The 18,954-nt window shown below is 40.4% G+C and overlaps 1 protein-coding gene across 5 annotated transcripts in view; it reads left to right on the top strand.

The window, feature by feature from the left end:
* The window catches only part of thrb (thyroid hormone receptor beta), a 114,482-nt gene that overhangs the window by 69,294 nt on the left and 26,234 nt on the right, over positions 1-18,954 (top strand). For 4 of the 5 annotated variants that reach the window (XM_070985325.1, XM_070985326.1, XM_070985323.1 and 1 more), the window contains exons 3-4: positions 13,907-13,979; positions 17,556-17,606. In XM_070985325.1, coding sequence (XP_070841426.1) covers positions 13,973-13,979; positions 17,556-17,606 — 58 coding nt within the window. In that variant the 5' untranslated portion in view covers positions 13,907-13,972. The remainder of the gene's footprint in view (positions 1-13,906; positions 13,980-17,555; positions 17,607-18,954) is intronic. The other variant, XM_070985324.1, reaches the window with a different exon arrangement.

Genomic DNA, 18,954 nt, shown 5'->3' with positions numbered 1-18,954 from the left:
ATTACTCAACACTGCTGCTGAAGCAGAGCAGTTCACTGTCACTAACCTGCAGCTTCGGACTTACATGGCTGCTAGTCTTTTGTTTTTTTGTTTTTTAAACTGTATTAACAACACAAGTAATATTACAATACACCACCAGTGTTAGCAAGTATATTGAAATGTACTCAAAACAGGAGCCACACCTCAAGAATCATCATCGTTTTGTTACTTGAATGACATTTAATTGACTGACTGTAGGCCAAAGACATACTGCACACATGAAAAGCAAAAGAAGAAAAGAAAAGCCCTGCCACTGAAGTCTAACTCTGGAGAAGTTTTTCATGCAGATGTAAGCAGATGAGTGACTGAATGGAATCTTTACAGTTTATCATTACTGTTGATAAAGTTCATGAATTCATGCTGAAGCTGCTCAGCTGCCTTTGATTGTAGCTGCTTCTCAGGCTGTTACAAAGGATAGGCTGACATTATTCATTAAAGTTAGCTAGCTAACATTAGTTTAATGACATGAAGTTAACCACTGCATGGGGCTATAAATGTTAACATTAGAGCTCAAAGCTGACATCTTTCCAAATGAACACAATTTTTACATCTACACGTATTGTCTACACGTATACAGAATTTTTGGAAAAAGGATGTTTTCCTCTACTTTTTGGCCTCTCATCTACAAGCAAACTGAGTTTTAGGTCACTAAAATGGAGATTTTTGAAAACACATTCTAACATATAGATTCTTCAAAACTGCAGCATACATGTACAACGGACCATTTGGGAAATGACATCATCACCTCAATTCATTGCATGCCCTTTGTTGCTGTTCGGGATGAGAATGCACCTGAAGCTTCCTTATGATGGCAAGAATATTAGTTGCCATGTTCATGTGGTGAACATGTTCCATGGCATTACAGCATCCTGTGTATGCCTGCAGAGCATCCACTCAGTGCATGTAAACACAATGAATGCTGTGAGATCCAAATTCCCCTGTCACAGTTTTAACTCAGGCATTAAAGCTCTAGCAGCATATAGTTGCTAATATATGACGGCAAATCATCAACAATTTCTTTCAGCCCTTATGGACCCACACACAAGATGTTATTGGACAATGAGCATTCTGTTTTAACTCAGATGAAAGCACCACCTTGCTAACAGTTTGACTGTCACAGGGGTGCATTAGAGCAGAATGTGGGCTATAAAAAGCAAGCAAACACTTCCCCTTTAGGCTTACTTTGCTGTTCACTGAAGGCACTGAAACTCATGCTGCACTGAGCCCTCGCTGTCACCTTTTCAAACACAGCCAGTACATCAAAACCTCACCACACCTGATTTAATGTCAGCTGATTAAAAAGGAACAGAAATGATGAGTGAATACTTTTGACCATGGACTAAACACAGCTGCTGCATTCACCCCACTGCAGAGGCTCGTGTAAGCCTGTAAATCCAACTCAGTGAAGGCAGCATTGTGAACAGTATACTGAAGGAGGGAGATATATGTGACATCTTATTAAAAGTGAAGACTAACAGACTGTGCAGCTCAGAGGAGATTTCAGAATGAAAACAAAAAGGCTTCCATCTGCACACATGAAATGGGAAAATGTGTTGGAGCTAAAATGTGATGATGATAACGTAGATGCCAAACATTATTCATGGCTCTGCAGGTGATTGTTAGCTGCAGCTGTCAGCCATGACTGTGCTCTCCCTGCTGGTCGTTATAGCGGTGCATGGATTATTGGTTGTAATTCTCCCGATGAATTATTTGGACCTGCTCAGCTCTCAGTCTCCAGTGAGGGATCATGCCCATGACTGTACAGTGTAACAAGAACACTGTGGCATTTCTAAAACACACTGGATAGCCCCTGTGTATCAGCCATCCTTTTTGACATTGGCCTGTGTGTTTTTCCCTGCAGCTAGAGAACTTAATGTAATATGATAAGTGCACTGGAGACTCCAACGCAAAGTCATTCGGTTGATTCTTCTATTTGCTTGAATTCTTTAATGAAAACACCATCTGCTGTCCTTTTTGTGATACCAGTTGCCATGATGATGAGCCTGTATCACGTTGCACAGTGTGATGCAGCTTCGTAAATTAAGTATTAGAGAGCTCCAAGCATAATGGTCGGCAGATCAAGATTGACTCTTATCTGAATGCCACCTCAAATAAGATGCATATTGGTCAAGGCTGTGACTATTGTTTACTGCTGCTCAGCAGTGTTGATTCATGATGCAAGCTGACGTCGCCCACAATGGGATTATCGCTGAAGACTGTTAGAGCCTTGACATTTAGACTCAGATGAGGTCCTGATGCCCTTTGTGGAGTTTTCAAAACAGAAAAAAAGCATAGTTTTTATTCCAGGTGAATGCTGCTGTTCCAGTGTGCTTTGTGTCACATCCATATGCTGCAAAGATGTATAATGCCGACTGTCCAATCAAAGCCTGATCACTAACTTTACCCTCAGATAACCAAGCTGACAGTGATAGATATTAGAGAGTGTTTCTTCCCAATAGAAACATATGTTCAGAGCACTGCAGACAGAACATTTGCATAGGGCAAAGACTGCTCTCCTGCTAACCGCGATGAGTCTGCCTCACGTACTCCACCAGCGCTGCTTTTTGATGTGAGCGGCATGTTGCATTCATGTTTACCTCAAGTTCACACAAGGCAGCTCCAAAAGAATCCCCAATAAAACGGCTGGAGCAAGAACACGTTTGCTCATTTGGACTGAACTTAAAGTATTAATTCAGGGGAGGAATGTAACGTCAGCTCAAGCCAATCTCCACAACAAACCACCGAAACTGTACTCATTAAGTGGAAAAGCCTTTTCTGTTCACTGTGTATGCCAGTATCAGTATCTGTATTACTACATACAAGAAGTGCTTAAAAAATCCAAAATGATTAAAAACAGAATCTTCATTTTCAAGAGGCTACCTGGAGAGATATTTACATCCAGAATGTCTGTGCACTCTTGCATTAGCAGGAAGGATAGTTGTGACATGACGTGCTGAGGATGGCCCTGTTAGCACAGCAGTGTCCATATACTTTTGACCATATACTGTAGGTTTACAGCTACTGTACAGGTACACCCCCCCTTAACTTCACATCGTCTAAGTAGAGCATTTACCAGAAATGGGTTCACTGAGAACTGTTTGAAGATGTGGGAGCGTGAACACTGTGAGGTTAGACCTTTGATTCGTTTGCCTCCTCTCTCGCGGTATAACAGCGGCTGGTTTACAGGATGCTCTCTGGTGATGGCTGAACAATACATTACAGTGGGAAAAATGTCTTTGGTCACATTTAAAAGTGGAGGATGTTAATACAAATGTGTTTTTCATTAACTTTATGTCAGACTCAAAGAATGCAAACGTCTTTCATGCCTCAAGCTTCTGCCCTGTTCTCATGGCTCATCGTATTCTTTCAAAGATCTGTGGCTCTCTGTTGGCAGAGGGTTTTACAGGGGAGCACTAACATTGGAAGAAAAGCATGTAAAACTAACTCATAACAGATATAATGAAAATGCTCAGCTAAAAGCCAGCTGAAGGTCTTTATCTGTTTGTTTGTGCACTGTTGTGGCAGAACATCTGCAGTACCCAAATGAATGAGAAGACAAACTGATTCAGAGCATCTTTTGCTTTCACCTTGGATCCACTGTAGTTTTATGTGCAAAGACATATAAAGACTTGTATGCAACAACTGGTAAGCAATAATCAGTCAATCTGCTTAGGATGTTTGCAATGAGTAGTACAGCATGTGCCCCATTAGGAGCCTATTTCCTGTTTCCTGCCTTACTCGAGGCTTCTGAGTGTACACTTGTGGGTTTCACATGCTATTTTTGCATAACTACTGTCTGTGTTGGTGCATCAAGTGTGCATCCACATTAAGCTTTAAATGCTTGTGGTCCTCCTTTCATTTACAGATGATGTGATGATAAATTGTGGTTGTGAAGAATCCATTTTTCTTATGAGTGGATGATATGATGTCATGCGGAGACTGAAGTTTGATAGCAGAAAAGGGTCCAGCAGCAGGTTTGCTTTCGTGCTGTTATCATCGCTGTCATTGTGTCCAACTACACATGTAAATAGAAAGTCATTCTTTGAAAGCCAGAGAATCTCTAAATCCAATTTAGTTGTTGATAAGTCAGTCAGGGAAAGTGAGAGTAAAATCTTGCATTAAAAAAGCGACTTTATTAGTAAAACACTGTCATAAAAAATATTTTCGCTTGAAGTTCTCAAATTTAAAATGAGCCCCAGGGATATTCTTAAATAAGCAGGTGATGAAGTTATGTTTTTCCTTGGAGTCTCTTGTCAGTGCACATATAGCCTTATCACAGAGATTAAAGGGTACTCTAGTAATTGACATCGGTATTTTTCTTGGCAATAGTATTTTGGGGGCATTTAGAATTTTTAAAATCTATACATAGTTTTTCTATTCTATACCCTGTATATGTTTTATCTTGGCCATTCTGTTGTTTTGCTTTTTGTAATACTTGCTGGCTGTAACAACTTCATTTCCTCAGTGTGGGATCAATATAGTCTTATCTCCTAACTTGTTATTGCACTTTAGGGATGGGCGAATACATAGATACAATACATCCATACCTCCTGCTGTCTTCTGTCTTCCTTCTCTGAATACTACACTGTCCATAATGCAACCAGCTGGCGCAGATAAACATTTCAATACCCCACCCCCCACATTGTGAGGCAGATATTCCATTAAAGGTGCAGTAATTAATGCATTTTCTGGCCAGTCTGCTGCAGCATGACCATCTGTTAGTAACACTGAGTTGTTATCACCACTTTAACATTGTTCTGACTGACATGTTAGAAAACAGTTAATACAACATATACAGCACAGAGCAATGCCAGCATTCATTTGGATTCTGGCCACCTGACAAATCTACGTCCAGTAATCAGGCTTTGTCAACATTTTTGGCTCTGTAGCTGCTGAACGCTCCACTATGATCACCAACTCAGTGCTAACTTTGTCCATCTGCCACTTCATGCTGGACAGTCTGCTGGACTCATCTGTTGACGAGGGATGAGCTGCAGGTCAGAAAACCAAAACAATTACCTCTAAGACACTAAAATGCTGCGTAGAGTTGCAGTGTTGGTAATAATTCCCTGGGGACTGGTCACTATGAGCAGCCCATTTCATGCTGCAGTCATTCGACCAATTGTTTATAGAAAAATATTGACAAGTGCAGCTTTAAAAAATTAAACCCCCCTCATGTTTTCAGACCCACAAAGCTCCTCTGGCAGAAAGCATTATGCAACTGTTTTTTTTCCAGTGAAATAGCTAAACATTTCATTGTAAGCTGTGTCTAGTCATATCACAGCTTTCCCAAATCTTAGCAGTGGAATTGGTGCGGAAAATTGGATCATAACACATGGGAATGAAGGCCAAAACACTGAAAATCTGTATGACATGGGCATAATTTTACATTCTGCTTAGCAATACACAATCTCACAGCTTTAACAAGAGCCTTTATAGTACGATATCAAGGTCCTGTATGTATCTCTACATAGTATGCAGCATTAGTCAAAGTTGCGTAATGCTTTTCAAGTGGTGTCATGAGTAGGCAAAGTGTCAGAGGTATCGTTTGGTTTGGGAGTGCACAGCACACAGTGTTCTTGCACCTTGTGTCTTGCAGGATGTGGTAGCTGTTGCTGTGGTGGAGAAATGATGTCTCCCAGTGTAGAGAGGGAAGTGCTCAGCCACAGCCTACAGAGTGCTGTTCCATCTCCAACCAGAGGCGTAAAACACACCCGCGACGCAGTGCAAACCCATGAGCGAACCTGACGTCCAAGCTCACAGTCTGTCGAGTGTTGCAGTTGTAAAATGTGAAAGCTGTGAAGGGTACAGTGAGTGTGAATATGGTTAAGGGTTTAACTCTTTGGCTGCAGATCAAAAGCTTTTGATCTGTCTTCAGTTGTGGCTAAAATCTGAGTATGACAGCCAGCTGTAACTTTAACAAGCTGAAACTTGATGGCTTTGGCGACCCCTTAAGTCTCGTAAGTGGAAGTGTTTTACATCACCAGTGTCAAAGACAGTTCATGCCGAGCTAAGCCACTGACTTTCTGAGACAATACCATTTGAATGACTCAATTAGTATTTGGCTTTGGCCTTTTTTTGTCACTGCAAGCTCCTGTACATTTGCTGTGACCATCCTGCCAAGACAAATCAAAGAAGAACAAATCAGCTGTCAACTGTGCTTTGAATTCCCCACAAAAAAACAAACATGTGAACCTATCATTTAGGCTGTTGTTTCGGTTATTAAAGTCTTGGTTTTCTTTTAGTGAAAATCTGCCAGTGATTTAGACCATTTCATCTGTTTCTGCCTATTTCAGAACGTTTGAGTCCAGTTGGGTTTCTTCATACTTGTGCAGTAATTTGCCTTGTTTTGTCTTTCATTTACTGGGATTCGACACAGAAAGACTAGAATATAAACAAGTGAAATGATTTCATCCCAGACAAAGAACTTATGTTTCCATTTGGAGACAGCTAATTTTCAAGGTTAAACAGAAGACTAAATTAATATCTAGTGTGACTTAAGCCTGGCCACGGTCATGCTGGTATTTTTGGTGAATTCCTTCCGACAGCCAGTCAAACAGTCTTTGAATGAATTTAATGTGCTCCTTTAACAGCCAATCACAGTCTGGCTGCTAATTTACCCCAGTGGCCAACTGCAGTACTACAACTAAACAAATGCCTTGCGTTCCAGTGACTACAATTCTAAAAGACATGCCTTTAAAACTGTTGGCAGGACAGCTTCAAACAAGGTCAATTATTACTCAACTACTATCCAATAATTATTAACAATTTCAACTGTATTTGGATGTTTTTAATGAAGGCTTAGCATTTGGAAATGTTACTCAGAGCCTAGAAAAGTTATTTTTATGTGTGTATCCCAGTGTAAAGTCTACATGGCGTGACATGTTGTGACATACAGACCAAATATGGTTAGTCAAACATTTTCTAACAGATGAATGCCGTCTATCTTGGAGTCTGGCATTCAGTTCTTATCGTACATCTATGCTTCATTCAAAACAAGATGGCCCTGGTCCAAACAATAAGTTTGGAACAGGGTTCTTTAAGGTGAGGTTGTATGAGGTCCTTATTCACAGTAGTCAGTGTATTATCTGCAGTAGATGGCCGTTGGCACACTGCCAGTTTGGAGAAGCAGAGAGTAGTGCAGGTCAGGAATTAAATCATTTCTCCGGCAAGGTGACTTTGCCCTTTGATAAAGACAAATTTATTAGAGCATCACAGCCAGCGTGTAGGGCACCAAGGCCAAAACCAATAGTGCAATAACAATAAGTGATAATTATATTGTATGAACATAAACCATTATCCAATCAATGATTAGCAGACTGTGCTGAAAAATAGCACTGATTTTGTTAAAACTGTAACTTGAAAAGTTGACATTCCACAAAATGTGAACAACTATATTAATTGCCATTGTTATATTTTAAAGATTAAATAAAGTCTAGAGATGAGCTAAGGCTGATCAAGATCAGTCTGAACAAGCTGGAAGCAAAGAAACTGAGTACAATTAGCTGATTATCAGCCTGATCAGCCACTATCAGTGACCAATACTAACACGCATTGCTAGACTGTAAACCATCAATCAAACCGATAATTATCCACTGTCAATGAATGTCAGACAGCTGTATCATGCTTTAACTGTAGAACTTCCATGTTCCTGCACATAAACACAGCTGTGTTGTACGCTGCATTACACCTCAGGATCTGACTTTCAATGGTTTGCGGAAGAGAAAATAAAGAAAATAAAAATGTCTGATTATGATGGCAGGTGTTAGTACTCGTACTATACAGATAAGGAACGTCTGCAGATGGAGACTAAATGGTTTGTTCAGGAAGTCATTTCATGTATTTGTACATATTTAATGCTATATTACCTGTTGGCTGAGTACAGCAGAGCTCTTCAGTGAGTGTCTATCTGGCTTATTTAGCAGTGGTCTGGACCAGTGCACCAGCTATGATTTCCTGTTAATTGCTCAGGACAAAGTCCTCTGCAGCGCCAGTGAATCTTGTGCACAGGTGTATGCCATGAGATATCAGACTTGTAAGAACATTTTTGTATTGTTGTATTGTATTGTCGCTGGAGTGTTCCAGGTTCAACTCTCTTTGACAAACCTGTCATAAATCACTGATCTCAGCCTGCTGAATACACCTGATCCTGAGGAGATGTGTGAGATTGCATCATTAGTATTATCGACACACCTTATGTTGGCATAAACTGGCTGTTCTGCTTCATTCAGAGAATAAAAAGACGAATGTCACTCTGCAGAGCTAGTCCTGCTGTTTGAACTCAGCAAACTAAAACATAGATTTAGCAGGTCGCGTTAGAGGACCTGAAACAATTGAAAAACATTTTTACAGCTGCCAATGACACGTCATCAGAGCAGAGCTGTACTGTGACAGATATAAAGAGGGGACTGTTTGACATGAAGTCATATGCTAAAATCTGTCTTTCTAAAGCAACACGGTCCATGACTAATGTGAGAGGCGGACATCAAGGGGATTATAGCCTACAGTAGGTGAATGTACAATGGTTCAACAGAGCACGATAGTGAACAGAGACCTGCACCAAGACCCTGAAGCAGCTGTCAGCTGTTAGCAATGATGATGATGAAATGGTGAACAGAATATTAATTTTATTAAGTTGGTTTTAGAGAAATATTTTTAAGGCCAAATTCATTTGAATTAAGGCATCAGTTTGTTTGTTTGTTTGTTTTTTTGTTTGTTTTTCAGGTCACATGAGTGTTTTTCTCCCCGTGAAGAAAGACAGACTGAAGCAGCAGAAGTAGAAAAAGACTTGTGAATACCACAAATATTCCAAAATCACTTGTGCGTGACAATTAACAATGAAGCTCAAGGTCCAATGAAGCCTAATGTTTCATTTACATATTTTTACACTGCATGTGATAAGAATCATTTTGTGACTATTTTTGTGTGTGTGTACTGTGGATGAAGCTGTTAAACGTAACTTAGCAGCTGACAAGGCTAGCACCAGGACTAATGTGAGCCGGGTGGGTGTATGAGAAAGGCAGCGGTATCTGGCTGTGATGCTGAAACAAGGCCAGCTTGATTGCTGCAGCGTGTTAGCTCATGCACGTACATGCACACACGCACCACTCCATACATACCAACACACATAACTTTCACAGAGTACACAGCAGGCTGTACTTTACATTGCTCAGCATCAGAGCACAGCAGTTTCTCATCAAGATTTTTTTAGGACTTCATTTGGGCTCCTGGCTGTTCCAGGAAAGGCAAGAGTACAAATCAATATGTGCACATGGAGTACAAGCAGAGTAAATGTGAGGTACACCGTAACTCCATGCCTGGAGCAGTGTTCCTGTGTTTTCAAAGACAGGGAGGAAACCTTGGAGGGTTTCTATAAATTTGTGTTTGTGTGAACTTGAACAGAAAAGTAATGAGAGTTTTTCTGTACGATAACCTTGATTTAGTTTCCTCTGTCCTCAGTGTAATGTCGCAGATTGTTGGAGATTGTTGCCACTCGGCCTTGCATTACAAGCGCCCCTGATACATATAGGGATTATAAAGACACTTCTTTTCAGTGCAGCTACCTACCAGCCACAGTTTTTCCAATGTTCAGATCATCTGTAAAGAAGTTGGCCCCAAGCCCTTTTTGTATTTAAGAGAAAATCCCTGCAAAGACAACAGAGAGTCAGGATTCAAAACAGTGAAGTTATGCAGCTGTCCAGTTAACGTCACAGTGTCCAACCTAGTTTCTCTGTTTTTAAAGTATAAAAAAATCTGATGCAGCAAGCAGGAGAGAGGAAAAGGTCAAAGCTCGATGAAAAGGGAAAGGGTGGACTGGAGCAACCCTGCTCCCTGTCACTGCAGCTAATTTATGCCTGCGGTGGAAGTCCATTATTGTCACTTTTGTTTATTTGGGACACTAATGTGCAGAAATGGCAATTAGAGAGCCACAAAAAGCACTCAGCTGGATGATTTTCCAACCTTCCAAAATAAATTGCCATCTGTGGACCTCCTATCTGACAGAATTGGGCTGTCCTGAAATGCCTCCCTGTGAGCACCTATAGTACAACCCTGATTGCAAAAACATGAATCCAACATGAATGTGATAATTTGCTAATCCTTTTTCCGTGTACAAACTGTACAAAAACAATATATTTACTGTTTGACTTCATCAACTTCATTGATTTTTGTAAATATATGCTTATTCTGGATTTGATGCAGCAACACGTTTCACAGACTGGCAAAGTAGTAGAACACTCCAAAAACACCCGTTTGGAACATTTCACAGGTAAACAGGTTCATTGGTAACAGGTGATAGTATCATGATTGGGTATGAAAGAGGCATCCTGGAAAGGCTCAGTTGTTCACAAGCGAGGATGGAGCGAGGTTCACCACTTTGTGAACACATGATTGTATAAAGGATGTTGCTACATGGGCTCAGGAACACTTTGTAAAACCTTTGCTGGTTTACACAGTTCATTTGCATGTTTTATTTATTTACCATGGGAAGATGTTATAGAAGAGGGAAAATGATAAAAAGTAAAAAAATAAATAAAAATGTTGTCACTGACCCAGATTTTTGTTTGCAGGGCTCTTGACAGAACTGTCCAAACTCAGAGTATGATCGTGTAACAATAAAGAATCTGAACTGAAGGATGTAAAAATCATGATTTCTCAGAAATTAAGCTGATGCCTAGAACATAAACTTACTGTATCTTTAAATTATCTGTGTTGATGAACATTGAGGATACCAATGAAAGAAAACCTTTAAACTGGAAGCCCAAGAACGCTTTGGGAACCAACAGGTTCTCCCGTGTACATTAGCATTATTAAAAAGAGGGTTTGTAAGTCTCCCAGCTGAACAAATGTAGGAATTTACCAACAATTTACCGAAACGAGACCAGTTTTGAGAAGCCAACAATCAGGAGATATTCATTCTCCTCAAACAACCGGTGTAACTTTGAGCCTCCAGTCTGCTTGCTCCATCAATAGACTCAGCCACTGTCTGTGATATAGATAGGAGGTTATTAATAAATATGTGTCCATGACAAGCTTCACATCACTCAGGATCTGTTGTGTCTCCTTATCTCAGCGTCCCAGTGTGACCTGCAACCATTTATCTCTTCCATCTGTGCACGTACATTAGCGCCCGATCATTGTCTGTTTCACATCTATCTTCATATTTGTTCCTACCAGATAATCTTTGGGTTTGAAATGTATCTGTCTGTGTCCTCACTGGAGTCTTGAAACCTGCTGTATGGATGAACCAGCTTTCGGGCCGTCCCCAGCTGTTGTCTGGATATTAAATGCTCTCTCGGGTAAAAAGCAGCAAAGAGTTTTCTGTAATGCTTTTCAAGCCAGCTGTTCTTCCAGTGCAAAGGAATTATGAAAGCTGTAATACTTTTTGCCTTTTCTCTCTTTCTGAGCTTGTTGACAGCAAGTTTTTGAAAGAGCATGTAAGCTGAGTTCCAAAATGTTAGTGGTTGGTTGTGTTAATGGTTGATCTGTCAGAGGTTTTAATTAGAGGTTTTTCTCATCATTACACTAATGTTTGGACCATGGTTAGGGCAGACACAGGCTTGGTCAGCTGATTATATAAAGATGTTACTCATCTTACTCTGACCCTTCGGAGTAGATGCGGGTTATTAAATATCTTCCAAGATGATTGGTTTGTGTCTGGATTGGCACAGAGGTAGAGAGCATTTTTATTTGTCTGCTATGATTTGCTTTTCTTGTCTGAAAAGGTTTGTTTGATTGAATGTTTGTGTGTGCGGACCCTGTTAGTGGTTGAAGATTACTATTCAGGGCTTTCAGTTCTGTTAAATGGACATCAAACAAACATCTTCAAATGCTGCATTGAGACATTGGCCCAACAGCACTCAAACCTGAATGAAGACAGTTTTTTTTTTGGTTATTTGATGGTTCTAGATCCCGTTCTAACTAAATCCAACATCATGAAGCATGCAGGCAGTCTGGATTATAACAGCATCTGCAGCATTCAAAGAAAAGCCTCGAAGCTTGCCTAAAGAGACTCTCAGTTTCTCATATTATAGTGTTTAAACTAAACCCTCTGTAAATGGACTAGAATATTTAACACTACAACCCTGTGGGATCGATCTTTGTTTAATGGCAAGTCATATGAGAATGTTGGTATCAGTGTTATTTCTGTGCATGTAACTCTGTAAATGACTGTTTTATCATTGTGAGGGGTGTATCAGATGATTGCTCCAGCTGGACTTCCTGGATGCTCTGTCATGTCTGCAAGCATAAACAGCTAGCATACACTTTTTAAGTGTTGATCCAGTTGTAGGATCGTCTTGGAGCTTCGAGTTTGTGGTGATGTTGATCTGTATTGCATTATACACAGAGGTGTTTCTGTCTTCAGGTCTTCAGCCTGCCTTTCATTGATATGAATGGGGTGGATGAAATATTTCCACCCGTCAGTATAATGCAATACACTTCAATGGCACTGCAAACTACAACCTCCAAAACAATCATGCAGATGAATCAATGCCTCTCTAAAGCAAGAGCTGAACATTATATCCTTCATGAAGGGAGGATTTATGGCAGGACTGTTGTATTAGACTCCATTAGTTTTTTCTAGGTTTACCGTCTGGCAGCAGAGTGTGCAGTCACTTTGGAGTCAGACAAGGCAAGCATTGTTTTTATCATTTTATAGTTTTCATCGGAACACCAAGTGAAGCTTGTTGTTTCTATCCACTGAATGAAGGAATATTGGGGAATACCCTGCCTGCAGTTGCGTGTTTAAGTCTGGCTGTTCATCAGTCCTATGAATGCGCTGCTTTATCCTGCTGAATGGCAGCTAAAGTCAGCAACAAGTCATGCCTATATTTGTCACCAGGCTTTATGGTCTCTAAATGGCAGCACCGTTTCAAGGTTGTCCCACTAGATGTCCCAGGCGAAACCACCTGGGACTCCAGAACAGATACCAAGTGGACTTTGAAGTGAGATTGTTTTGTCAGCTAAAGTATAATTTGTATTGTTGCACTGGTCCTCCACTGCTGGTCTTATTGAGAAGCCAAATCCACATGAGATAGAACAGACCACACACAAACGAAAGGGGATTCACCCAAAACAGTTAAGGTAACATCACAAAGACAAATCCCCATCAGAAACCTGGATAATGTTGGAATAATGTTAACATGTCTTTCTTTGTAAATAAGATACTCTGAATTTAAAATGAACCCCAGCATTCAAGTGTGTATGTGATCAAACTCAATGTGTGCATGAATTTTGCTATGTGTATGCATGCACGTGTGTGTGTAAAACATGTGTGTGTTTGCATTTCCAATGAACTGCAGCAGATCATGTGTCTCAGCAAGACCTTGACTGTCTGATTGAAGATGAACACACACTGCTATCAATGCCTCATGGTATGCTTTTAATGTGTTACCTCTGCTATCACACTGAGTATGCGAAAAATGACAATCACACCTTCAACAACACCTCAGACTTGACTTTACTAAAAGTTCATGTAAGGTTATGTAGACTAGTTTTCCATGTTTCACCACTAGAGGTCACCCTATACAGAGGTAAAATGTCACAAGGGGCAAAAGATCTGAACAGCCTGTGAGCACGACGGGCTTTGAGAAACTGACAGCAGAGGAAAAGCTGCAAAGTTAAATGTCCCCCGATGTGCAACCAGAGGCATCAAACACCTCTTTGTTTTACCCAGCTGAAGAGGCACATTACAACCAATTAGTGGCACTTTTGCCTTTCAAACACAAATGATTGTTTGTTAAAATTGTGCAGCAGGGAAGGACAAGCTGTGTGCACAAAATGCCTCCTTTTAAGAGACTGAGGTGCTGTTATTGGCAGTTATAAGTAATGCACTTAGTGATTGATGGTTTCTTGGCTCTGTGTTCAGCTAGGTAGATACCCAGATGTCTGAGGAGGCTCTGAGGATGACGTCTTGGCCTTGAACCCCACCAGTATGTCAGGTAAGATGTCTGACCCGATTATCCCAACACACACTCACAGCCTCAAACCCCCAGCTTTGTTCCAAATGAGATTCACAGTGCAAAGCTGATAACTAATCTCTAGTCACAAAATCTAAACTTGAAACTTGAAAAAACCTCTGAATTATGTTGATGTCAGCAACAGCAAGTAGAATATCATGGGATATTTTGTCTTTTTTTCAAACTTACGTCGGGGAACTTAAACGTATTAGATCTGACACTTAGAATCAGCTGAAAATAAATGTAGCCTCTACACATGATCAGTGGCAGAATCACTTTGTGGCAGTTGCAGGTGTGAGTCACTGTCTTTCCATGCAGAGAGCCGGGAGGCCTCGCCCTGCGGCAGTGCGACCTGACTGTGCACCTCAGTGCTGTGTTTCAAATTCAGTTTCAACTTTGGATCTTGAGAGCCTAGAATGAGTTCTTAAGGTGCTAAAAATCAAGGAAGTTCAACAGTGAACTTTAAGGTTCAACTCTGACCTTGTCTGTCAGTGATCTCTCTATGCACAACAGAGTGTGTTGCTGAGATTTGGGAGGTGTGTGTGTGTCGGCTCCTACAGGTGCTGGTCATAAAATTAGAATATCATGGAAAAGTTGATTTTTTTCAGTAATTCCATTCAAAAAGTGAAACTTGTATAATGTATATATTCATTTCACACAGACCGACATATTTCAAGTATTTACTTCTTTTAATATTGATGATTATACCTGACAACTAATGAAAACCCCCAATTGAGTATCTCAGAAAATTTGAATATTGTGGAAAAGGTCAATATTGAAGATATCTGGTGCCTCACTCTAATCAGCTAATTAACTCCAAACACCTGCAAAGGCCTTTAAATGGTCTCTCAGTCTAGTTCTGTAAGCTACACAATCATGGGGAAGACTGCTGACCTGACAGTTGTCCAAAAGACGATCATTGACACCTTGCACAAGGAGAGCAAGCTCCAAAAGGTCATTGCTAAAGAGGCTGGATGTTCACAGAGCTCTGTGTCCAAGCACATTAGTAGAAAGGCAAAGGGAAGGAAAAGATGTGGTAGAAAAAAGTGTACAAGCAATAGGGATAACCGCACCCTGGAGAGGATAGTGAGACAAAACCCATTCAAAACTGCAGGGGAGATTCACAAAGAGTGGACTGCAGCTGGAGTCAGTGCTTCAAGAACCACCACTCACAGACGTATGCAAGACATGGCTTTCAGCTGTCGCATTCCTTGTGTCAAGCCACTCTTGAACAAGAGACAGCATCAGAAGCGTCTCACCTGGGCTAAAGACAAAAAGGACTGGACTGCTGCTGAGTGGTCCAAAGTCATGTTCTCGGATGAAAGTAAATTTTGCATGTCCTTTGGTAATCAAGGTCCCAGAGTCTGGAGGAAGAGCGGAGAGGCACAGAATCCACGTTGCCTGAGGTCGAGTGTCAAGTTTCCACAGTCAGTGATGGTTTGGGGTGCCATGTCATCTGCTGGTGTTGGTCCACTGTGTTTCCTTAGGTCCAAGGTCAATGCAGCTGTCTATCAGGAAGTTTTGGAGCACTTCATGCTTCCTGCTGCTGACCAACTTTATGGAGATGCAGATTTCATTTTTCAACAGGACTTGGCACCTGCTCACAGTGCCAAAGCTACCAGTACCTGGTTTAAGGACCATGGTATCCCTGTTCTTGATTGGCCAGCAAACTCCCCTGACCTTAACCCCATAGAAAATCTATGGGGTATTGTGAAGAGGAAGATGCGAGATGCCAGACTCAACAACCACCATCAAAGCAACCTGGGCTCTCATAACACCTGAGCAGTGCCACAGCCTGATCGACTCCATGCCACGCCGCATTGCTGCAGTAATTCAGGCAAAAGGAGCCCCAACTAAGTATTGAGTGCTGTACATGCTCATACTTTTCATGTTTATACTTTTCAGTTGGACAACATTTTTAGAAATCCTTTTTTTGTATCAGTTTTCTGAGATACTGAAATTTGGATTTTCATTAGTTGTTCGTTTAAAATCATCAAAATTAAAGAACTAAACATTTGAAATATATCAGTCTGTGAGTAATGAATGAATATAATATACAAGTTTCACTTTTTGAATGGAATTACTGAAATAAATCAACTTTTCCATCATATTCTAATTTTATGACCAGCACCTGTATATGAGCCTCTCCTACCTGCAGCCTTCGCTCTGTTGTTCACAGAATATAACTTGTGCTGTACATGGCGCAGAGCACGTACCACTGAGCATGTGTAGAGGGCCATATGTCTAGTCCACATGGGTATTTTTCAAAACGTGGCTTTCTTCCTTCGTCCACACACAAACGCAGTTTTAGGTCACTGAAAACTGAGCTTTTGGAAAACTCCTTCCAGGGTGAAGATATTCAGAAAGTCTGTTTGCAGTGTGGATGTGCAGACAGAGGAAACAGAGCATGGGCCGTTAACTCCTTTAGTTGCTAATGACAAAGGTGGATCATGCCTTTAGTTACAGGTAGCCTATTGGAAATAAATTTTATTCAGGCTTCTGATTGGCCAACAGCCATCCAGTTAGGATTATACTAATGCCTTTTGGTTTGCCATTCTCTTGACAGTCCCTTTAATTGTGCGTCATGTTTTCATATGGACAGAGATGTGTTTAAAAGTGCTTGTGTAGTGCTTTTTTTGTGAATGAAGGAAGGAAAACACTGTTTTCAAAAATACCCATGTGCAGTGCATGTGGACTAGGCATTAGAAAAAAATATTATCAGTCTAATTTGAGTGTTTAGGGGACCCTGTTTACTGAGCAACGCGGTAAACAGGGTCCTCTAACAGCAAGGAACAAAAAGTCCCTTTAAATAAATCTTGTCCTTTTTAAAAAGACTGTAGTTCTTAGTCAAAATTGGTAAAAATCAAACCCTAAAATCCACAAGTCTTGTCTCAGAGTTGTGATGAGAAATAAAATGCTTTATTCTTTAATGCCTAATAAATTTAAAGTTAAAATTTCTCACTTTCAACTTGGAAAAAGCCTCCAACTGACCTCCTTTCCTACACTTTTAACCATTTCTTACCATTCATTCAATGTACACTAGTAGACTTCAGTTACACACCTACAAAGCTGTTTAAGGACATGTTAAATCTCCCGGCTCCTATACAAGATGTACTTTTGCTGTCTACAGACAGCCTGTGCCATACGTTGTAGGACAGTCTGTGCCCCTCTGTGCATGTTTACTCAGCATAGATTCTGAAGCGTACAGGGCGAATGAGCTGTCACGTGTGGATTTGGCTGGTCACGTTGACCTGGCTGACCTGGCGCATATGTTATTGATCTCAACACAATGAACAGACACAAGCTTACATGTATCACAGGCGGAAAAGAGCCTGATCCCCTCACCGACTGTAACTCCAGACCAACAACAACATTGTGTGACAAAGTGATGTTTGTGATGCTGATGTGTAGGATTCACATTAACCTGCTGTTTTATTCGCATCTGACTGTTGATTCCTTTGATGTGATGTGAAAAGCAGAGCAGCGTCAGTCTGCCTCTCTAACCTGTTTCACTCAGCGAGTAGCTTTTTTTTAAAGTGCCTCTCCCATCTATTTTAGAGCCAGCAGAAAAATGCTCCCCCCGCTGGAAAGATGAGGCCATGCAAAATGGTAATATTTATCCTCCCTCTCCGCACTGCTTTTCCTCCTCTCTGTCAGTCTGGGTGAGCTTTGGAGCACTCATGAGAAATGTAAAGCTTTTGACTAAAAACAGCGGAGCTGCTGCAGGTTTTAACCTCTTTCTCTTGCTCTAAATGCTGTGAAATGCCTGGAATGACATGACTGATTGGGCTCAGATCTGACAACTCAGGTAAATGGTGATTTGGAGAAAATTTAGGAAAAAATATATTCTCTTCATTTTCAGGCTTTCTCTTTCCAACAAAAATCATGACACATAGCCCAAAACATTAACCAGGTTCCTCAGGGATTCATTCTGAAATCTGATTCAATTACAGACAGAGACAGAGGCGAGTCGTGTCTTTTATTTTCATTGTATTCATTTTACCTCGGCTAGAACTAATGTGAAGCTGAGAATTGGTTGTCTAGGTTGGTATTATTAAATAAAAGCCTATAAATAAATGCAAAATATTGAATTAACTCTATTTGATGTCATTAGTGACCAAAATAGATTTCTACTTATTTAGTTGTTATTAGGCTAAGTTATATAGAAATAGTATTATTTGCAATAAAAAAAAAATATGCAGCAACATCACAATTAGTTAAGCAATAAAAAATAGTGTATTTTATGGGTCTGTACATTTCCAATGCATTTGTAAGAAGTTGGCACTAATTCCATGTAAAATAGGGACAGAGATCTGTTCACTTTGAATGAATTCATTTCTATTAAATACCAAGTTACAGTAAGAGGATTGTAGTCAGTGCAAGAGTCAGCTCAACATGCAAAAATGGCAAACTTGCCTACAGGCAAGAAAATCATTTGACTTATGTGAAGAACAATAAGTGCAATAATACACGAATAAGCAAGGACAAATGATCTCTTTCATTTACTGAGTAATATGACGACATCACTGACAACCAGATTCTAAAATGTTTCATTTAAATGACAAGCGTGTATCCTCACACTTGCAATCAGAAGAATGTATTAATAAAGACGTGGTGGTACAAGCTGATAAAGACAAAATACGGCATGAAAGGACCATTTAGGAACAGATAGATAGTATGTCTGAAAGAAGAATTAGCTCGTCATTTAAACATTAGGAGGTCTGTAAAGTGTCAAGATCAGCAGCTGTAGACAGCAGACTGACCTTATCTATACCACAGAAGAAGAGTAGAAATGTCATGTTTTTCATCATTAAGATGTACAGCTACAAGATAACCTCCGTCATCCCCTCATACAGCACTTTTATGTTCACTTATATGTTGCTTAAACTTGAGCAAAACGTTGTTATTGATACATTTTTCTGATTGCAGTTGTAGAAGATGGTGTGTGAGAGTCCTT

The sequence above is a fragment of the Chaetodon trifascialis genome, chromosome 17 (genome assembly GCF_039877785.1).
Source record: "Chaetodon trifascialis isolate fChaTrf1 chromosome 17, fChaTrf1.hap1, whole genome shotgun sequence".
In the NCBI taxonomy this organism is placed as follows: Eukaryota; Metazoa; Chordata; class Actinopteri; order Chaetodontiformes; family Chaetodontidae; genus Chaetodon; species Chaetodon trifascialis.
Note: the sequence above shows the minus strand (reverse complement) of the source record. Positions and strands in the feature narration are given on the sequence as shown.